We start from the raw sequence: 23527 nt of genomic DNA, 5'->3' as shown, positions 1-23527 counted from the left end.
TGCATGATGTCTTGATTCGTGGCAATTCTGCTGCATTTTCTGGAGTGTCTGAGTCTATACTTTTTGTAGTTTTTGTTTCGACATTCCTGACCATTGGCTATTTAAATTACAATTTTTGAGAAAAACTACACATATTCTCAAATTTCAAATTTCGAGACAACAATTTCTTTAAAACTGAAAAATTACACTAACTGATAACTTCTGAGTCTAACAGCAGAAAGTGTTTTACCTAAATATGCAAACAGATAACGAAACCGTAGTTAGGTTTAATCAAATTAGTGCAACTGTAGGAGGGCACTTTAAATTTGTTTAGTAATTTTTAATTTTGCGTTTATCTCAAGAACCAGAGTCAATTCAAAAAATGTAATTTCATACTCAATATATATAATGATGCTAATAGTGCTAATGAAAACCATTAACAAAATTATTGCCGCAGATTTTTTTTTTGTTGCCCTGTGTTATCATTGCCAAAAAAAAGGCAGTGGCGCCTGGTGGCACCTGCAATTGATTAAAACTGAAAGAGACGCTATTAAGGAACACGTTGATACTAGTTTCTGACCGTAGGTAAATGTAGCTCAACTTGCAGATCCAAGAATATGACGGAATATGATTTTTTTTTTTGTTTTTGTAAAATTAATTATAAATAGATAATCAAATGCTTCACAGCCTTTGTTCTTCCGGCTAAAATATATAAAAATATCGTACCCTAAATGAAAAATAAAAAATTCGAAGTCGGCTCAAGCAAAAGGAAAAAAAACCACCTTGGGCTTTGAAGTTTTTTCTTAGTCAGTTCAATACTATAAAACAATTATACTTTTCACATATCTATAAAAAAAAAACTGTAAGTCGGAATTTAGTAATTCTTTTTGATTTTATTGTTGGTTCTATTCTGGAATTTAGAAATACCATTAAACATTGCGTAGGTGGTATGTTGGAAATTTGACTTTTTTCCGCAAAATCCCCAGTGTGCGTTGCCCTGAAAAATGAATATGCCGATCCTGATTATGGTCGCATCTACGACTACCATACATTCTATTAAAACTCTCTTTTGCATCAATAAGCATTAATTTTATAACATATTTCACAACAAAAAAAACTGACAAGAAGATCTGTTGCTGTTGTGTTTATATGCAGCAATACTTTCATTTTGGCACCACAGTACGTTTACACGTTACGTTCATCAAATGCGTTGCCGCAACGGTCCCATTGTGACATCCCTATAAGTGTTTGGCCTTTTTGTTTGAGCGTTTGACGGGGTTGCTATGCAAAATTAGAATTTTTATGATAATATTAGAAACAATAGAATATCACAAAAAGAAAAATAGAGTATAATATAGTGGACTTCAAAAATTTACAATAACAAATATTTTTAATATATGTATTAGCTGTAATAATAATTTTTATCGAGAAATATCTGAGCTTTTACGTAATTGTTTAGACTTTTTCGTATTTTTTTCGACTTTAAATATCTTTTATGCAACCATGTTACATAAAAAGGCGTTTCGGAATCAGGTGATTTTAACTGTGGGTATTTTTTGACAACCAGCTGAGAGTGTTTTATTTATGATTCTGTACAACGATCCAGGCGTACTTAATGTGCTTTGTTTGGTGTTGCTTTTTTCTTTAAGTCGGGAAATCACCGTAGTTGATATAAATTAAGTACTTGCTTACTCCCAAAGCAAAACAAATAACATATCCCCCAGTGTGCTAGCGCCACGTAAGAAATATTGATCAGTTCAATTTCACAACCGCAACAGTTGCTGAAGCAATTGGATGAGTTTTAATCAGCAGTAAGAAAAAGAGTATACAACAAATAAATTTCCTGGAAAGAAAATCAAAAACGACAAAAAAAAAACAATGACAACGAATCTTGTTACAAATGTAAGTTTCCGTTTAAATTTTAATCGAGTCAAATTAATAAAATTTTGCTTAATAATTAAAACGCGGTTTGAAGATTATACCGAAGAAGGCAATGGAGCCGCGCCACTATCAGTTGGACCTCCTAAACTATGTCATGGGTCGGAACGCGATAATATATCTTCCTACCGGCGCCGGCAAAACTTACGTGGCGATAATGGCATTGAAGCGTTTTTCGCATCAAATGCAAGAGTGAGTTGATAGCACTAATTGTATAGATTTTTATTGTTGTTATAACACAAAGCTTCTCTATAAATTTTTGGGAATGGCTGCTAGAGATATCAGTACTATATACATATGTACGTCAACGATTAATTGTGAGTTTTTTGTCCATTAACTAGAACAATTGAAAATGGTGGAAAACGTGCTATATTCATGTGTAATACTGTCGAGCTAGCACGCCAACAGGCTACAGAACTTAAACGATGCACTAATTTGCAAATTGGTTTCTATGTAGGCGAGCGCGATGTTGACAGTTGGTCGAGAAAAAAATGGGATGAAGAAATCAGTGTAAATCAAGTAAGTTACATGCCATATATTTAGCATTAATCAGCTAAAAATGTATTCTGAACGTAGGTTCTAGTAGGGACTGCACAAATTTTTGTGGATATCGTTTCACAAAATTACATTAAAATCACTGATTTAAGTGTGGTTGTAATCGACGAATGCCACCATGCAACAAGAAACCATCCGATGCATGAGTTCATGCGTCACTTCCAAGAAGTTGCAGACAAAACTAAATTACCGCGTGTGATTGGCCTAACTGGTGTCTTGTTGAAGGGTAACAAACTTACTAGAATCCGCGAGGAGCTTGAATGTTTAGAGTCTACTTTCCGTGGTAATATTGTCACAGTTAGTAGTATGGAAAAATACCAAAATGTTATGCTGTAAGTTGTTTTAAAAGACGATGTTTCAAATACCAAATATTAAACCCTCAATCATCCAAATAGATATTCGACAAAACCAAAAGAACAACTAATAACTTTCACCAGACAAACCCACGATTTTCAATTGCTTAAGCATATCGAACGGATCGTAAATGAAAGTTTTGATGTGATAAAACAATGGGATTTAGGGACTATTTCAGTAAAGCAGACAAAAAATTTGGCAGGATATCGTCAAAATAAAAAGACATTCATAACAAATCTACTAAAAGATTTCTTATATCAAACAAATGAGTTCGGCTTATATGCATCAGCTATAGCAATTATGTCACCGATAATGGAATTTGAAATAAAGAAGCGACAGGCCGAAACATTGGCTTTACGCAATCTCTATCGGTATACAATCAGCGTATGTGAAAAAATACGTCATATGCTTGTAATGGAGCTAAAAGAAGAGGACTCAGTTCCAGATACTGTTTGTCACACGCTGGATATAATACTAAATTTTTCTACGCCCAAAATGCGAACGCTTCTTCTTTTAGCGAAAAAACTATTTTCTAATAAAGATCCGGCCGATATTCGTTGTTTGATATTTGTGGAACGACGCTACACAGCTAAATGTGTATTCTACGTACTGAAAAAGTATGCTGAAGTGGAACCGGCTCTAACGAAAGTGCTACGGCCGCAGTTCATGGTCGGGCGGAATTCGATAATGCCAAGTATAGAAAGCGTTCTTGATCAGAAATGGAACAAATCGGTAAGTGATGAAGTAAACAATATTATATTTAGTAAAACAAACATATAGGTATGTATAAGTGTAGCTTGTAGCGACGTAGTGTTGCATACAGTACAGTGATGCCCAAACACGGTTTATGGGCGAGCAAGTTCCATACATTGGAAAAAATTTGTATATTGTGCGTTTGTGTATATACATATGTGCGTTTTCATGTACATATTCCACTAAAATCAAGGCAACCCAGTAGGAGATTTAAGATGTTTCACTAGAGTACTCTAGTGCAAAAAAAAGTGTTCGATGAACCTGGTTTTTGCACTAAACTGTCCTGAACTCTGGTTTTTGAGTAATTACTAACTTGCACTTTTTTGTACAAGGATAGACTTTCTGCATATCCGCGTTAGTGCGGCACAAAAAAAACAAAAACACTTCCTTTTTTGAAGATGTACAAGGCAAGAACACAACAGAAAGTAAGTTTTAAAATATGAACTGTCTTCACCGAACGGAAGAGTGTTTTGATATAGATGAAACAATTCTAGAAGGTATTACAGTGTAACCTCTCCTGACGGACACTTTTCCCTATACCAAATTTAAGTATAAATTTCGGAACAAATTACCCTCTCTTTAGCAGACACTCTCTTGGTCGGATGCAGACAGTTATTTTTCATAAAATTGACACAAAAACCTCTATGAGCGGACGCGAACTCCTCAAAATATAAAAATGTTAGTGAGCAGTTACTTACATATTACATATGCACATACACACTTTCATATGCACATATCTACTTACGAAATGCAAAAAAGGGACTCCCCAGATAATTGTCTGGTTTGTGTATTGATTTGCTGTTGTTTGAGTTAAGGATACCTTGGTAAACTTAGAGACTGGCTTGATTAAAAAAATTAGAAATGTCTAGAGGCAATATATTTTGCAAAAGAAGCTCGGGCAAAAGTTCAAACGTAAACCAAAAAAAAACTGTTTCCAAAAAGCAGGGTTTGACAAAAAATAGAAATATGTCAAAACTGAATTCGAGCCCGAAGATGCCTTGCCGCTGGTAACGTCGCTTTAATATTTGAGTTATCAAAATTCCTTGTATCAAAATTCCTCGCTTTCAAATTCTGAAACTATTAACGATCATAGTACTGACACTGAGATATTTCAAAGATATTATATTTAAAACGTAATGTGATTTTGTAGCGATAACTTTACTGCTTTCGAATTGTAAAAATAAATAAACCAAGGCGAATCTATTAAAGCTAGTGATTTGTTTTTTTTTTTTGCTTTCGCCATGTCCATGTGGCTGTCAGCTTAGATTGAAACGAGGCGAATTCATTATTTGTTTTCTAGTTTCCCAATACTTTGCTTTGATAATCAAACGTACAGAACATTGTTGTTGGGCGAGTACCACCACCTTTAATGAATGCGCCTTGTTTATTGACTGAAATGCAATATGAAATATTGATTTTTATTTTCGTTATTATTGTACTTTGAAAAACATTGATACATTTGATAAACGTTTTTGTTTGAATAATGTAATATCGATATTTTTTTATTCAAATAAGAAATAATATTCAATTAATTAAAACGCTCTAAAATAAGCTACCCTCCCTTGGTGTCCATTGAGCGAACACATCTCTTAGGCGGACGGAGAGTGTCCACCCAAGGGACGGACTGCAGTATAAACATATACTATATTTCATAATATTTTATCCATAATAAATGCTTTAAGAACAATAATAAGAAACTCCTTGTCCGAGTACGATGCTAATGGATTATACCACGCAATTTCTTGGTTCCTCTCCTTTCTTAATTAAAGGTTTCACATTAGCCCATCTTCTAGGTATGAAACAATTGCATCGGAGCCACCAAAAATCAGTAGATTTGCACTGAATCGCATCGTTTTCGCTTGTTAACTTGATATTCTGCCCTGCACTGTTCTACATCTTTAGTAGGTACACTTATCGAATACAGCTTGTGGCTTTAACTGCTGAAGAACGACAGCACAGCACAGCAACACTTTAAAAACTATGACGTTTACTATCTGCTCGACCTAAAAAAACACCTCTGGTCATCTTGTAACACAATAGCAGGTATTACTGCTGGGTTGTATTCCCGTGACAGTCGGTTCTATGTACCAGAATGGCACGTGCTTCCCCCGATTAAGGGCTGCCGCCTCGGTAAAATACCTCTGTCTAGTGTCCTGAAGCTCGTTTATCGTAAGTGGAGCAGTTTCATGCAGCAAGACTGTATCCAATACTTCTTAGGGCTGGCATTTAGCCTAACCCTGGACCTGAAATTTATTTCAGTTGCGTAATCACTGCAACCACATCAAAACCTGCGGTCAGGCCTTAAGGCACACGATTTGTGGCCATATGTTGCTCCCGCCATCAGGCGCACTTAGCCTCCACGGCCTCTACATCGCTTAATGCGCTGGTGAAACCACCTAGCACCACAAATGGGATCTCTCTACGGCGCCTCGGAGCTCACCCGAGCAATAACACTCCTCTTAGACTAATTTTTGATTGTGAAGTCTTTGCGATCCTGCAGGCATGCAAAATGCTTAGAGAACGCGGGAGCGAAGGAGATATTAACATTTTCTGCGATAGTCAAGCTACAATCAAGGCTCTGACGATGCCATAGTCCAGAACAAAATTACTAAACTCCTGTAAGGAGATCAATCTCTTGGGTGGGTCGGTACCATTTCTCTCATCTGGGTTCCAGGACATAGAAACATAGAGGGAAATAAAATTGCCGATGAGCTTGCCAGGAAGGGGACTGAATTAACCTCAGAGACCTCCTACCCGGTCATCGGCATCCCCCTGACAGTTGTTAAAGGGGAACTGCACAAATTATTTCCCAGGAAAGCGCAAAAAAAAGATCTCCATTTCTTCATGTGCTATTTCGAAAACCCTTTGACCCCCACGATATACCGCACTCACGCGGAAAAGCTAGGGTTACCATTTAACCCTCATTGCAAAAGCTGTAGGGGCCTTTCAGAAAAGGAGACTGTTGAGCACTTTCTCTGTAAATGTCCGGATTTGGCAGCATCGTCTAGCTGGATCACTGGGTGTTCCTTTCTTCGATAGCCTGGGTAGTGCGCCAACCTAAATCCCACCAATCTTCACCATTATATCAACAGCTCTGGATGGCTATAGATATCTGCCTGTTAGAGGTCTCATGGTGTCAAAACGGCGCTTCAGTGCTACTTGAGGAGTACCATAAGTGTAGTTTCGCTTGGATTTTATAGAACTTCTTCTATATTATTTGCTGTAAAATATAATCCTTGTCCATTTTCTAAATGTATTGCTAGATGAATTAACGTCGGGTATCGTTGGTGTATAGGAAAGTCGAAAAAGCGCGAGAAAGCTCCCGACGTATAACGACCATTTACACTCATACATAAGTTTATGGGTGTGTTCATGTAAAAATTATCCAGTAACTTGCCAGTAACTTAATTTCCGAGAATTTTCTCTCAAAGAGAGAAATAAAAAAAGTACATGAACGCAAAACCAGTAACAATTTGCAAGTTTTACGAACAGCTGATTAAATTGTTGGCAGGAAAAATCACAAAAATTAAAAAATTTTCCCTTAAACTATCTTGTACTAAATTAAAAAAAAAAAAAATAAAGCAAATAAAATGCAAAACAGCGAGCTTCGGAATCACATGAATAAATTCTGTCTAAAATAATTTGTTCCATTTCATCATCGCTGTCAGGTGAAGAACATTCCATTAGCAATTACAATTGGCAAATTTTAATTCGTGTTTATTTTCACCTTGCGATCAGCTGTTTTTCTCACTTGCAAATTCTTACAACTAAAAATTGATCTAGTAAAAACCTGCAACTTCCCCTCAAAATGAAATGTCATTGTGCACTCTCACTTTCCCCTACTTTGGAAGTTTTTCGGGTACATGAACAGCAAAACGTGATAATTTGTATCAATTCTTACAAACTATTTGCTTTATAAACAGACCTTATATTTAACGTTTATGGGTTTCGGCATCGAGCTAGAATGGGAAAGTAATTACCATCCCATCGCACATACCGGTATTTTGATAATCTAGGCGGCCAAAACTATTTTGACGTTTTTTATAGTCTTAAATACTTTTATTCATCATCATTTAGACAATGGACTTTTTTTATTGAACTATTATATTATTAACCCTTAAATGACCGTGGTACCTTTAAAGATACAACCATTTTGTACTAGAATAAATAGAAAATTAATTTTTTTTGGGTATTTATAGGTTAAATTATATAAAATAGACATCATTATTAATGTTTTAATTATTTATTATCAAATGCCAAGTTTCACAGAAGGGTCAAATAAAATACATTATTTGAACCAAAAAAAAAAAATATTTAATTCAATCAATAACCTTACGTCAATAAGAACTAAAGCAAAATGAAACAAATTCAAGGAAAGCAGCATGCATAATCAAGTTTTTGTCCTTTACTGTAGATCTGAGTTCTGCAGTTTTGCGTCTTTTAGATCTTTCACCTGAGTCACTGAAATGTTTTTGAGGACGGCCACATCGTTTCGGTATTGCTGCAACAGTTAATTCAAAACCTCCTTCCAACCAAGACTTGTACTTTGATAGGAAAACATCTTCCTTTTTATGTACTTGTAGCCACTTTTTCTTGATTTGGGATTTAAAATGTGAAAAACTGTGCTTAAGAGCTGATATCTGTTCGTCAGAGTATTTTTCACTTGACAAAAGCTCCTGTTGTAAAGAGTTTAATTTTTCGTCCAAATTTGGTAAATTCTGAGCTTGCATGCGGTCGAATAGGTATTTTCGAGTCACAATTCGAAACCCTGAAGTGCCTTGAGAACCTTAAACAAACCAAAAAATAACAAGTATAGAAAACGCTTTTAAAAAAAAATTTTCCATGAAACTTTTGAAATTCCACAATTAATTAATCTGCGGCTAGTTCTACTTTATTCTACATCTCAAAGCATATGTACACAATCTGAAAAAAAAATTCAAGCTTGGACGGACTTGAAAGTATAACTTTCAGCTTAACAAATAAAAAAAATATGTGTAAAAAATGCACTATTTCTCCTTGTACGGAATTCAATAAATTACGTTATTAATGAACAAAATCTATAAAATATTTATTAAATTTGGAAAATCATACCTGAAGCTTCAATTTCCATCATTAAAACGAGACATATAACTTTAAATAAGTTAATTTTACTTTTTTGAAGATTTGTTGCTTGTCGAACGCCGAGCGAGATATGTGTAGTGTGATAAGCAATGAACTTTTGACTGCCAATACGGCGGTAGCGCACGCGACGAAAAAGCGCGAGAGGGGGTGGAGTGAATACTCTATTGTGTTATCTTTCTATTTAATTCATTATTAAAATCAAGTAATGCATTTTACAAAATTGACTTTTGGCCGCCTAGATTATCAAAATACCGGTATGTGCATCGGTTGTCCATAGTTGTCTCATTTTAAGTATTGCTGCAGTACCTCCTTATCAGGCGCTCTTTTTCGATATGTGGGATAACCATTCTTGCCCATTTGCGTTTCTTTAATACATTTGGGAATTCTATGCAAACCGATATATATAATATATAAATATAATATATTAAATATAAATATATAATATAAATATTGATAAATGTATGTCTACTCTTAAGTTTTTAGAATAGTTATGTACATATGAAGATACATGCGCTGAATATATGTACATATTTTTTGAAGGTACCTATTATTTGACATCAGCCCATAATAGCCGTGAATTTTGTTTTGCATCCACCAAACTGCATAATGAACACGTTAAAAAAACATATACATATGTATTTTACTTAGTATGAGTAGTTGGGAATATGTAACTTGTAATACGCTCACATATAAGATTATCTACTTTTTCGTGCTTAACTCCCAATTAAAAGAAAGATTACCCATACAATTTTCTCTGCAGAAATCTGAGATTATAAAATAATCCTAGATTATTACCATACTTTTTTATATACAACCCTGTGCTTTCTGTGTTACAGAACTGTTTATTATTAGCAGCCAATTGCGCCATTAAATTAGCTATTTCTTCTCCTTGTCTTTTCCTCATATCGTTAATAATAATTAAACAAACGAAAAACTCCGAAATATTCCACCAAAGCAATTTCTATTAAGAAAAGCATTTCAAAACAGTATTGACAGCTGATTGTCAGTTTTGCAGGTATTCTGTCATAAGTGAACGGGTAGATTAATTTTGTGGATTTATTGCTAATTACGTACTTTTAGATCAAAGGTTAAATCTTAGTTTAATTTGCAACATTTATTTCAAGCACTATTGCGAACAAATTTCAAATTCACTTCCACGAAAATATTCACCTTAGGGGTTTTCAGTAAGAGCGCTTCAACTTTTGAACTTTTTTGAATAAAACACAAACGGTTTGACTTTTTTAACTAATTTTTTTTTTATTATCGAGTTCGAACATGTACATTTAAGTATGAAATTCGATTTCTTTTGCATGACCACCGCGTGCACGTTTTACGAAGTCCAATCGTTGAACCCAATTTTCGACCACTCTTTTGCATAAATCGGCCGAAATTCCAACAATTTCGCGTTCAATATTGGCTCTGAGCTCACAAATCGTCGCCGGCTTGTTACTGTAGACCAATGACTTCACATGACCCCAAAACGGGACGGCTTGTTAAATGGACCGTAAAATGGCCGTAATGCTCTTAAAGTAGCAGCAACAGAACGATTATTTTCATAAAAAATTTGCACGATTTGCAATCGTTGCTCAAGTGTGCAGCGTTCCATGATGAAATGTATACTAATGAAGTTTACAAATGGCAAGCGAAAAATAAAAAATATTGCGTCGTTCGCCCTCCCTATCGGAAAAAGTTGAAGCGCACCTATTGAACAACCCTATATATAAAAAAAATCTAAATAACATAAAGTTCTTTTTGTCCACAGGCCATCGAAAGCTTCCGCTCCGGTGAGTGTAATGTGATTGTCTGTTCGAATGTACTAGAAGAGGGCATTGATGTACAGGCCTGCAATTACGTCTTCGCTTACGACCCTTTAAAGACGTTTAATTCCTATGTGCAATCAAAGGGGCGAGCACGTAGTAGTGAATCTATTTATGCCATATTCACGCCGGAAGTGGACAAATTACAGGTGGCATCACAAATTAAAAAATATCAAGAGGCACACCAAATCATACAGAATTATTTGATTGGACGCATTTTGGATCGAGATGATCCAAAAGAGGAAAAAATCGCCGAACAATTTGTGGATTTAATTAAACCTTTTACATTGCCGAACGGTGCCATTTTATTTGCATCGCGTGCCTTATCACTGTTAAATCGTTATACTCAACTGCTGCCCTCAGATGCTTTTGGCGTCGCTGTACCATGGTTCACTAAAACAAGTACTGAGAGAGGAATAGCTGTAGAGCTAATAATGCCGCTGCAATCTTCGCTGAAGGAGACAATAATTGTGAGCAAATATAAAAATATATCAACACTTAAGCACATAATACATGGTACATACACATGTGCTCACATAACTACATAATTCACAATATTTTTCATGCTAATTTTTTTTTTGTTTAATGCTTATAAAAATATTGTATTGTTAAACAAATCTTATAAATCAAAGTTTCAGAAGTTGTACAAAACTCACAAATATTTAACAAAATTCAAAAAATTGTCCCCGAACATGTGTTTTATAAAGAAATTGACGGAAAAAATGTTGCATGAAAAATATTGCGATTATTATAAGAAAATGAAGTGTCTTAATTATGTGAGCATACATTACTGTGTACACCACAAATGGGGGGAGGAGCTCGGCGAAACACCCAATAAAGGGTTTAAAGCTGCAATTAGTGGTGCCCATACATATACGGGGAATGCTGCTGAAGTGGCAGTCCTTGGCCGAATATAAATCCGGGTCGTTCGAGTACGTAGAACCGACTGTCGTGAGAACGATTGACTAATGCCGTAACCGTAAATAGCTGATATTGAATAAATGACATCATTTGCATGTTGTCATAAAAACACGCACAATTTTCTACTAAGTCAATTAATTTTTCGTCGATCATTTCTAATATTCAAATTTTTGTAACAAATATCGAAACAATTGTAAAGTATTTCACAGCTGCTTACGGATACGGGGAAAATACCAAATTCAATAGATACATATGACTACGGTTATGGTTATGGCGTTATGGTGCGGCACCTATAATCGTTTACAGTGATGCCCATATGCTTGATCAGAGCAGCTGATTGCTATGGTTACGGTTATAGCTAAGGTACGACACCACTAATTGCAGCTTAACCGTCACTTATATGTCATATATAATATGTACATTAGGTTGGCCGGCTTACCAGAAAACCTCTTGAAATACAATAGTAAAGAGAGTAAACTAAAAAAAGTGTACACTCCAAATTTAAATTTGTTGTTACTTATTTTTTTTATTAAATTGATTTTTTTTTTAATATATGACTCGTTACGCCAAACCTTATATTTATCTATCTTGTCATAGAACCGGGTGTCAGACAACACAGTGAAAATCTGGATATTTAACTATGAGAAGAGAGCCGTTACGGTTTAGTGGGAAGTGGGTGTTTTCGCTTTTCGTCCCGCTTACCCTAATGTATGTACACATAATATGTTGCCTGTGTACTTGAAAAAAAAAGAGCACTTATGTTCTTGTATAAATAAATTCATAAATTTTGATATATGTACATACATTTTTTTAATCGCAGAGCGATACATATCCTACTGCCAAAGAAGCAAAAATATCTGCTGCTTTTAAGGCGTGTATAAAATTGTACGAACACGGCGAACTAAATGACCGACTCTTGCCCGTGACGAAGCGTGAATGTGTACAGAAGGTAGCGGAAGAACTCTTCGATCATTGGAAAAAATTTAATGACGATGGTAAGTAAATCTAGTTAAAATAGGGGAGTATTTTCGGAAAGCAAATTGATTATGTGTTGTTGTTATTGTTGTTGTAGCAGTATACATATCTTTGTCAGTGCAATGTAGATCACTGGCCGTCTTCGGCTGTTTCGACAGCTCGGGTCCAGAGGAAAAGGGGTATTAGATGCATGGGTATTGAGCCTTGGATTGCAATTAACAGAAAAAGAGCCTTAGTGTGAACTCGGTACTTAAGGTGAAGTAAGGTATGAATCAAAAAGAAAATGTCAACACACCTACCAAAAATTGAGAGTGTTGGGGAAACTTTGAAACTAAAGCACTCAAGACAATGCAAAACAAAAATAACCCAATTGAAATAGCTCGTGAAAAATAAAGTCTTCATTTTATAATCAGAATGAATTGGAAAAGTGTTGATGTAATCCAACAAGAGATGAAACCACCTGTGAATGCCAAGTGGTTTAATAAGCAGCTTCTTCATGGCAGAAGTACTTTTTCCCCGGGCCCGAAGTTTTCAGAAGGGCCCGGACTCGAGATTATACGTATTTATATGAATTAGACATCATTGGAAAGGGCCCGCATTTGCAATTTTCCCCCGGGGCCCGGATATGCTCTAAGGCCCTGGTGCTTGCTCATTAATCTAAAATCACTAGATATTAGAAGGACTATTCTCTCCATTACTTTCCTTTTCGATTTGATAAATGAGGTCATGGACTTCCCATTGCTACTCGAGAAAATCAATTTCAATATTCCTCAGCGAAGTTTGTGGAATCATGATTTTTTCTGGTTAGGGATGGTAAGAACTAATTATGCTTCCAATCGTCCAATTTCTAGAACTCTGGGAGAATTTAATTCGCTTTCAAATCAAACTGCCTTGGGGTTTTCTTTCACAAAGAACCACTTCAAATTGGTTTTTGTTTTGTCGGGACAACTAGCAAGTGATCACACATTAATTTAGTCCATTGTACTACACTTGGATTCCCCTTTATTTTTCTTTAAACCTACCCGATCTTTGAAGAAATCTGAGTAGATCTTTTGGTGCCAGGGACCCAAGATGGTCGCTTCTTAACACATCAGGGCATTCGAGCGAACGCGGGGTTGTGCTCACTCAGCTGGGTAGAGTGCACTGTCTGAGATGCCCACCCTTTCCATGTGCTTCCCCCACAGAAAGTGGCCCGTCATCAGTCCAACCAGCCGTTTGCTCTCCCTTCTGCTTAACCTGTTAAGCGATTAGTTTTTCTTAGACAGCTCGATTTACTGTGCTGAATTAATTTCAAGACTGTCGATGCAAAACCGGTTTTCGGCATGACGCACATATACGAAATTAACTAAAAAATGAACTTTTGAAATTCACGCATATATAGGACATAATCACTTAACAGGTTAATGACAGGAGGGTTTGCGACAACCGATCGGACATGACAGGTAACATCAGTTTAGTCCATCTGCAGCCTCTCTCAGCCAGCCAAGCTCGCTTGTGGGTTGTAGTAACCCATTTGTTAACCGTGGCTTTGATGGCCGCAGAAGAGAGTGGCAAAACGGGCCCTGGACCAAAGAAGTTGGTGCAACAGATGGCCACAGTGCGTTGTAGTCTCGATAAGGTCCTCCTGACTCCCACGAGAGAGAGAGTCTACTCATCCAGACCACTGATGCATAGGTTATAATAGATCTTATCATAGCCGTGTAGATCCATAGGACCTTGCTAGGAGAAAGACCCCACGTTTTCCCCAAAGAAACTTTTGCACTGCCAGAAAACTGTCAGTGCTTTGGATGTCTTTGTTTCAACGTGTGACTTCCAAAGAAGTTTACTATCGAGGATTACTCCAAGATATTTGATTTCTTTGGATAGCTGGATCGTGACTCCTTTTAGCTTAGGCAGAACGAGTCCATCAAGCTTCCTCCTTCTGGTAAAGAGGACAATACCAGTTTTGGTGGGGTTTGCCGATAGCCCATTCGCACAGCACCAAGTGTCAATCATATCCAGAGTTTTCTACACTTTTCTACAGATGTTCATAAGCGAAGGGCCCGTTATAAGACAGACAACGTCGTCCGCCTATGCTTGTGTGTAGACTCCAGCATCATTTAAGGTGGTGAGTAGAGGATCGATCACCATGCACCAGAGCAATGGAGACAGCACACCACCTTGGGGGCAGCCCCTATTAACCCCGGGCGACCCCAGCAGATCCTCCTCCTCCCGCACCGTGACTATTATTTGGGCTAGCATTGAATGAATCTAATTCACCAGCACCCGGTCTACACCATGTCTACTGGCAAAGCTGCACATACTGTTGAAAGTGGCATTATAAAAAGCCCCCTCTATATCCCTAAAAATGCCCATAGCCTAATCCCTCCTGTCGATGGCCCGCTCTATCCTAGCAACAAGGTTTTGCAGTGCCGACTCGCAGGATTTTCCGCTTTGATATTCATGCTGAAATGCAGAGAGAGCGACCTTCAGCGACCTCTGACGCATATGCAACTCCGCTAGCCGTTCGAGACTTTTCAGCATGAAAGAGGTCATAAATGCCATCTGGTCCGGAAGACTTGTAGAAGCCAAAAGATTTGATGGCAAATCGAATAGCCGCTTCATTCACCATAGATCTCACAACGTACCAGTCACGCCGAGAAGGTGTAGCAGCTCTGACAGCAACCTCTTTCGTTAAGGGCTGCTGCCGGCCAATGCTTACCTGATTTCCTGGAAAGTGAGAGTCCATAAGCAAGCTGAATGTCTCACTTTGCTTCTTCGTGAAGGAGCCATCAGATTTCCTAAATGACCCCAGCTTTGCGGTTAGATCGCTTTTCAGGATCCTAACCAATTTCGCCGTGTCACTCAGAGATTCAATACCGCCGCAGAATTCCCTAAAAGAAACTCCTTTCGACTCACGAATTAGCTTCTTGTAGTTTCTCTGAATATGACGGTATCGCTCTCAGACCCCAAGATTAGTCTTGAGGGCCAAGTTTAGAATTTTTCTCGACTCACGCCTCAATGTTTGGAGCTCTCGGTTTCACCACGGAACGGGAGTCCGATCAAGGAGAGGTCGAATTGGATGGGCTAACTCAAAACATTCAACTAAGGCATCGCTGATTTCTCAACTGCAGCCTCAATACCCTGTTCTTTCCGAAGTCTTGGAGGCGTCACGTCATAGCCCCGCAACGGCATCGTAAGGAAAATAAGCAGATGCAATCACAAATCTCAGCCATCCGCTTCTACCCTTATAACACACCTCAGCAGCTACCAGGTCCTGACAACAGAATTGCTCAAAACTGGTCACAGTGAGATGGGACGATACTATAAGACCGGGCCTAGGTCTACTCGAACTCCTGTCATATAATACCGTGGACCCTTTCAACGCGCTAAAGCCACAGAGAGAACTAAATGAATTGTTGAACAAAATTCTTAGTAGTATCTAATACTCTTTCTCTGTAAGTTATAAGAAATTTATCTTTTTCTTTCACTCATTACAACTGAAACTAGTTAATTATAAGTTTAATTTTACTTTGATTAATTTATTTAGCAAAAATCTGTTTTCATAGTCTGTAAGAAATACAGTATTTTTAAGACTATTAATTAAATCAATAAATAAATAAATAATAATTATTTCAATAGAATAAAGTTAATAGTGGTTATATTTCTTTATATTTGCATGCACAGTGACCTCAAAAACAGCGGGCAAACAACAGCGGCGCTTGTACAATCGCAAATATCCGGATGAACTCCAAAACGCTATCCCGCATCTAAATGAAGTTTGCTATGCCTACGAGATTCATGCGCATCCCCACTTTGAAATCAATGACTACTCTGTACATATAAGTACACTATTGCAGAGCAATCGTAACTATGCAATTTTGTCGCGTAAACGCATACCACCACTCGCAGAAATGCCTCTCTTCATGAATCAAGGTAAAATTTCGGTGAAAATAGGCCCACAACCGCTCACATTGACCATAACCAATGAACAGCAATTACAAAAATTATGTAAATTCCATTTGATGCTCTTCCGTGATTTGCTCGAGTGTTGGAAAACTTTCTTCGTACTAGATCAGCGTAACCAAGAGAATTCATACCTGATAGTACCGATCAATGCGGGTAAAATAGACTGGGAGTTGGTAGAAAACTTCCAACGTCTATTACCACAGCGTAAATACAGCGTTAGCGAAAGGAAACAAAAGATTTACAAGCCGGAGGACTATATTGGCAAAGTGGTTAACAAATGGTATTCGGGCAGAGAAAATCAGCGTTTTGTGGTAACCAAGGTACTAACCGATCGTACACCATTAAGTCCCTTCGACAATAACGATTATTCAAGCTATGTTGATTTCATTGATTGCAAATACAAGAACGAAGTGGATTGCGTTGTGCAACCAAATCAATTTATGCTTGAAGTGCGCGCTCTAACTTCGCGACGTAATTTCTTCATAAATGCTGTTGGCAAATCATCAAATGTGCATAAAAATAATTGTGCCATACGCCTAATACCTGAGCTTTGTCACAACTTCATGTATCCGGGTGATATGTGGCTGAAAGCTTTGTTTCTGCCGAGCATTTTACATCGGGTGCATTTCTTGTTGCATGCAGAAAATTTGCGATGTCGTGTTAATACATTTCTGGGCATAGTGGATAGTGTGGAATACCAGCCAAAGCAATTAGCTGTCGATGGGTCATTAAAGCGTGCAGTAGATTTTGACGGCAATGCCATGGAAGAGCCAGATGTGAGTGTTCCTTTATAACGATATTTAATATCGAGATTTTGTTCAAAATCTTGTGTAGTGACTTTGGAGATTTCGCTTATGAAAAAAATATAATCAATGTACTGTAAGGTCTTGTTTTATGCGGTGGATACGTCCTACAGAAAAACGCATATAAAAATTCGCATTAAAAAAAGACTTTACTTGCCTTGAAAAAGTAGGGATACGTTTCGTAATTCTAAAATCACATAAAACCAAAACAACGAGTTAAAATTTACGCAAAACCGTATAAAAAAGTTTGCAGGAATTAACCCTTTGGGGAAGGAGCCCCTCGACGGGCGAGCGTCGCTAAGGGCGAGAGGAGTATTGGAGTGCGCAGTAAAGAAAATAAATACGTCGAACTTTATAAAAACTAAGGCCTTATTTATCGCAAGTGAATTTTTTCATAAAATCAAAAATTAATTATAAACAAACTGCTATCACTGCAAATGTTGAAATGCCTGAGTAGATTCCTTGTTGCACTGATTCAACTTCCACTTGACGAAGTAATGCCGTCATCTTCCGTCTTATCAGATTAAAAGTAATATTCGTCAGAACTGTCACTAACTAAGGTATCATCTCTAGATCGCTTAGACATCGTGCGTTGGATAAAATATATAAAAATCCTCCTGGAGTGAGCCTCCATTGAGAGACTGAATCGAAGAATTGAAATTCGTTTTGATTACCATCGTCTCACATCGTAAATTTACATTATAAGGAAGATAAGGCTTCATCGCTAATGGCCCCTAATGCCTTTGAATGAAAAAGTGACCCTTTTACAATACCTATGCGTATCTTATCGCTCAGAACGACAAACGTCGCGAGCCTTACACTTACGAACTAATTTGGACGGCTATATTATACGCCGAACAGAGGGTTAAAAGAAATAGGCATTTTACTAAATTACTTCGAATTTCCGCAAGAAATTCATATAAAAGTTTAAACTAAACTTGTATTCAAACGTAATTCATTTTATTTTATTGAAACCTAAAATAGTTTCACATTTTGTAATCCAAATCACCTTCATCATCAGAAGAGACTGTCTCTGCAATATATGTATATTTGCGGTAAGGGCGATGGATTTCCACAAACTTCCCTTTCTAACAATGTAATCAGTAATTAAACTTCGCGATGATTGTCCAACAATTTTTTGACTAAAATACGAATAATCTGCATAAAACGAGACCTTACATTATGTAGCCATCAACAATTACTACAAGGCGAATTTATTAAAGGTGGCACTAGGCCCACAACAACATCTTGTACATTAGAATGTCACGTTAAAGTAGAAAACGAAGGAGTGATTTATTTATTTAAAACAAATTGCACATTTTTTATTTATAAAAAACCTTTACAAATTTGAATGTAAATAATAAATAATGCGCCAGCTGGTCTACTAGCAGTAGATTAATAGATTCGCCTTGCTATACTACCACTACTACTATGACTACTTTTCTTTTGTTTTTTAATTTTCTTTAATTTTTCATAAAAATATAGTTCATTTTACACCAATTACCATAGAAATCAAAGTTTCAAAATTTCTACAAAAGTTATATCAATTTGAGAAATTTTCATAAAAATTTCATATTTTTTATGCAGATAAAAAAGAAGAAAAATCGGATACGCCCATTAAATTTTAGTAAAGTAAAAAGTAAATTTGGAGCGCCTCAAAATTCTCGTTAAGTTTTGACAATTTCTCCTCCCCGACGGTGTTGCGCATTTTTTCGATATTACGAATGCACTAGAGTTTTTGTTATATTGTATTATATATAATTTCGGTTACATATAAGTATTTAGACACGTGTCACAATTACAATTAGACAATACAAACTTTTTTCATACTGCAGGAACCGAAAAAACTGTTACCGGCTATGCCTACTAGCTCCCTAGAGGCCGAATTTGAGATGCTTCATATAGATGATGTGGCATGGAAGGAATATTTGGAGCCCGAAGACTTTTCTCGGAAGCCTGAGTCGTTATTCCCCGTTGAATTAGATTATTACTACAAATTTATAAGCGGCTTAGCAATAGAATTAGATGCACTGAAACTAACTGAAGGTGAATGGTCGTTGTCGCAGTCGCAGTTGAATATGCCAAATCAGAATGCAGCCGGTTCACCAGTACGCGGAAAGGATTTGTGTAGTATTTCGCTATGTGACGTGCCATTAGCTGATAAACGGCGCCTCGATATATTAGAACTAACATTGAGTGAGCAGACTTTGAAGACCGCTGAGCAAGCAGACTTTTTGGCCGCCATTACAACGGCCGGCGCAAATGACGTTTTCGATATGGAGCGATTTGAGTTTTTAGGCGATTCATTCCTAAAATTTTCTATCTCTCTTTATTTGGCACATAAGTATCCAAAATGGCACGAGGGATTTCTAACTGAAATTAAAGGAAAGTTAGTATCAAATCGCAATCTTATTTATTGCATGCTTCAGACCGATATACCGGAATGTATTTGTGGATATTTATTCAAGCCCCCACATGAGTGGTTGCCTCCATTAATCAGTTTGCCACGCAACCTTCTGGAACTTTTAAAAAATAATGAACAAGTATTGGAAAACTTAACACCGAGTGATTTGTATGGTATCGAACTGGATGACGATGAAATTCTCAGCGGTTGTTGTTCTGCCGTGCATCTAACTAAATTGAACGCTAGTAGCAGGCAAGCACGTAAACTGGCAGAAGAAGAGAGACTTGACAGCGGACTGAATTTGTTTGCATACAAGGAGGTGTTGCGCGATAAAGTCGTTGCCGACACTTTGGAGGCCATACTTGGAGTTTGTGTAAAAAATTACGGTATTATTAATACCTTCCGAATGTTGGAGTTTTTTGGCATATGTAAACCTGATGCAGACCAATCCTTTACACGTTTAATGGACCTGAAATTAGGCGGTCCTTTGCTGCATACAAATATATCTCCTCGCCAAGTCGATAGCTACATTATCAACTATCCTAAACTGGAAGAGAATTTGGGCTATAAATTCCGTGATCGGGCGTACTTACTTCAGGTATAACTTTTTATTTAAATTTCTTTTTTTTTTTTCTCACCCAAAATATTTATTATTGCCTATAGGCTTTAACACATCCGTCCTACCCGACCAATCGCATCACTGGTTGCTATCAAGAACTCGAATTTATTGGAGATGCCATACTCGACTTTATGGTTTCGTGCTATATCTTTGAACGCTATAGTCACATGGACCCCGGTATGCTCACCGATTTGCGATCGGCACTGGTCAATAACATAACTTTGGGTTGCGTCTGTGTGCGTCATCGCTTCCACTTATTTTTACTGGCTGAAAATAGTTCGCTGGCTGAGTCTATCAAGAATTTCGACAAATATCAAGAAAAGTATAATTACTATGTTACCGATCAAGTGCACATATTGTCAGAGGAAAATATTATGACTGAAAATGAGGTGGAAGGAGCCACTTATAATATATCGGATAATGTTGATGTTCCTAAAGCGTTAGGTGATATTCTGGAAGCACTTGTTGCCGCAGTCTATCTCGATAGTCGTGACCTGCGTACAACTTGGCATGTCATTTACGGCTTGCTAGAGCAGGAATTCAACCAGTTCGCCCAGCAAGTGCCCATCGATGCAGTGCGACAGTTGAATGATCATAAACATGCAAATCCCAAGTACAGCAAGCCGATTTCAGACAATGAAACATACATGGTGAAATGCCAGTTTACATGTCTTGACAAAAGTGTTGAAGTAAACGGTTTTGGTTTGAATGGTAAACAGGCAAAAAAGGCCGCTGCTAAGCATGCACTACAGATATTAGCTAAATATTCGAGTTAAGTATTTCTGCTTGTATTCAAATGTAAAACTTAATTTGTGTGTGTTAAAAAGTCAAATAGGATAAATTAGGTATAGAAAAAGTGGTTTTGAAAGTGGATAGTGTTTAGCAAGATACATTTAAATCTATAGCATTGCGTGAGCATCTATCTTGAAGTTAGAAAGTTGTATTTGAAGTGCAATAAATTGTGGTTGGCCTAGCCGAATGGGTTTTTTTACGTGACTGGCTACCATTCAATGGCAATCTTCCGAGTGTATTTCTGCCATGAAAAAGTTACTCATCGAATACCATCTGCCTTGGAAAAACATCACCACTTTTAAGAGCAAGGTGACAACAGCAGAAACAAGAGCCACTTTTGCACAAAAATTACATGAGTATTTAGCTAATAGCTTTGATGTTTTTGCTGCTGATGCTTCGGTCTTGTTCAACTCGGTCGGCTGTGGAGTCTGGCATCAGAACATAAAAGAAAGTTTTGTTTTTAAAATAGAATATCACACATACTCCATTTTTTGAGAGTTATGGGATTGCTAAAGTCATTAAATGTTGCTCATCAGGCGCGCGCGTTCAAAGTTGTTAGCTTGTCGGAGAGCTAAACAGCCTGCATGCTGTGCAAGCCTTCAATTGTTCCAGCAATCACTGTATCGCTCTGTTTCACGCGAAGCTCTCGGAGTTTGAATTCCCGAATGTTCATGTGGAATGGTGACCGGGCCATTCTGGCATACCGATTAATGGAAAGACAGAACAGATGGCAAAAATTGGTAAATTTGCAGTAACATTTTCTCCGAATGGCACGATGAATTTCTGTCATCTGCAACAAATTTTCACAAAGTCGGCAGCAAAGACCTGGTTCAAAAATTGTAACTCCGATGTTACAGATTTAAATTCAGATCGTTCAGGTGGCATAGACCCGCTTATCTTAACCAACTTATTGTATTCCTAAGTATATATAGCATCCTAGAGCTTTTATTTTACTTCCGAAAGGCAATTTTACCATTTCATTTTATTGATTTAAAAATTTTCCACGTGTGATTCTTTCATTTAGAACAAGAGATTTACTGTGATATGCATTTTCATATTAAAATAAGTTCTAAATGAAATCATTTTCGTATAGCGTCACTTATTCGAAATCTGACGTAATCAAAAAATTAGCCGGTTATTTTACACGCGTGAATGAATTCGTTAAATAATACTGGATTGCACTATTATGAGCATAGTCTGTAAGAAAATATAAATTATTGCTAAATAAGTAACTGCGTTGAACATTTTTAAATTAATTCAATATTTTCCCAATGACTGTGGTAGAGTTAGAGACAATTTTAATGCAATCACGCAACGACATTTCATCCCGCAGCATAAATCTGCAAAATGTGGCTAGACGAACAAAAAAAAATCATCTCTCTTCGCCATCTATATTTTATAATTACCAATATAATACAAAAAACTGTAAGATGATATAAAAAACGTTTTAAACAATATCGATATGTATATATGTATCTATGCTTATACTTATAATCCGCTAAACAAAATCCACTTTTCATTTCTCCACTGAGTTTCGAGACGCATTTTGACCCTTGACTATTGACTGGTTTTAGTGTGTAATACACGAGTTTTAAGCTTTTCACTTTTTAATACATACATACCATACATTGCCTTAAATATATGAATACATTACTATTTAATTAAATGTGGATGCAATATTTACGTATATTTCTACAGATTGATTCCATTTGCGCTGTAGTAAATAAGGAAATATGTATGATGTCAAACATAAATAAAATAAAATTTCAATATTTACATAATTATTGAATTTCTTTTATACTTATAATTTACATACATACATAGGTCTGTCCATGAAGCAAATAATTTGTAGGAATTGTTACAAATTATCAAGTTTTGTTGCTCATGTATCAAAAAATCTTGCAAAGTAGGGGAAAGTGAGAGAGCAAAATGACATTTCGTTTTGAGAGGAAGTTGCAAGTTTTTACTGGATAAATTTTTACTTGTAAGAATTTGCAAGTAAGAAAAACAGCTGATCGCAAAGTAAAAATAAACACGAATTAAAATTTTCGAATTGGGTTGGTGCGTGACTAGCATTCGGAATTCTGAGAGAACGTAGGTTCGAATCTCGGTGAAACACTAAAATTAAGGAAAAGTCGCCGCTCGACAGGCAATGGCAAACCTCCGAGTGTATTTTTGCCATGAAAATGCTCCTTATAAAAAATATCTGTCGTTCGGAGTCGACTTGAAATTGTAAGTCCCTCCATTTGTTGAATAACATCAAGACGCACACCACAAATAGGAGGAGGAGCTCAGCCAAACACCCAAAAAGGTACACGCCAATTATATATTAGGTTGGCAAGTAAGTAATAGCGGATTTAAGTTGAATTTTTAGGTTTGCAGACGTAGTACAAATGTAAAACACATTTTGTTATTTGATAGTTGGCAATTCAGCAGTCGATCAGTAAAAAGGGTTTTTTGATCGGTTGCGTAGTTTTCGTTTGGCGTTCGTTGAAAAATGGAAAATCAAAAGGAACATTTTCGTTATATTTTGTCTTTTTATCCAGTT

General features: G+C 36.8%; 3 protein-coding genes across 3 annotated transcripts in view; 1 reads left to right on the top strand and 2 right to left on the bottom strand.

Annotated features, from left to right (window-relative positions):
* The window catches only part of LOC128868267 (tubulin-specific chaperone E), a 29892-nt gene that overhangs the window by 4788 nt on the left and 1577 nt on the right, over nt 1-23527 (bottom strand). The window lies entirely within an intron of this gene.
* On the top strand, nt 1443-22763 carry LOC128868265 (endoribonuclease dcr-1). Its single transcript, XM_054110143.1, has 10 exons — nt 1443-1881; nt 1955-2109; nt 2259-2436; nt 2494-2804; nt 2868-3558; nt 10463-10987; nt 12259-12433; nt 16080-17137; nt 19000-20166; nt 20232-22763. Exons 1-10 carry the CDS (start codon nt 1858-1860, stop codon nt 20961-20963), a joined length of 5016 nt encoding a protein of 1671 aa, XP_053966118.1. The 5' UTR covers nt 1443-1857; the 3' UTR covers nt 20964-22763.
* On the bottom strand, nt 7841-8753 carry LOC128868271 (uncharacterized). Its single transcript, XM_054110151.1, has 2 exons — nt 8671-8753; nt 7841-8365 (listed from the first exon to the last, which is right to left on the bottom strand). The coding sequence occupies exons 1-2, from the start codon at nt 8690-8692 to the stop codon at nt 7917-7919; spliced, it is 471 nt and encodes a 156-aa protein (XP_053966126.1). The 5' UTR covers nt 8693-8753; the 3' UTR covers nt 7841-7916.

This window comes from Anastrepha ludens, chromosome 6 (genome assembly GCF_028408465.1).
Source record: "Anastrepha ludens isolate Willacy chromosome 6, idAnaLude1.1, whole genome shotgun sequence".
In the NCBI taxonomy this organism is placed as follows: Eukaryota; Metazoa; Arthropoda; class Insecta; order Diptera; family Tephritidae; genus Anastrepha; species Anastrepha ludens.
Note: the sequence above shows the minus strand (reverse complement) of the source record. Positions and strands in the feature narration are given on the sequence as shown.

What these genes read in the sequence shown, in the direction of transcription:
- LOC128868265 (XM_054110143.1), top strand. Translation starts at nt 1,858, where the DNA reads ATGACAACGAATCTTGTTACAAAT. An exon ending in ATCAGAAATGGAACAAATCG is followed by an intron (nt 3,559 to 10,462) that starts GTAAGTGATGAA and finishes TTTTGTCCACAG; the next exon opens with GCCATCGAAAGCTTCCGCTC. An exon ending in CGCTGAAGGAGACAATAATT is followed by an intron (nt 10,988 to 12,258) that starts GTGAGCAAATAT and finishes TTTTAATCGCAG; the next exon opens with AGCGATACATATCCTACTGC.
- LOC128868271 (XM_054110151.1), bottom strand. Translation starts at nt 8,692, where the DNA reads ATGATGGAAATTGAAGCTTCAG. An exon ending in GATGGAAATTGAAGCTTCAG is followed by an intron (nt 8,366 to 8,670) that starts GTATGATTTTCC and finishes GGTTTGTTTAAG; the next exon opens with GTTCTCAAGGCACTTCAGGG.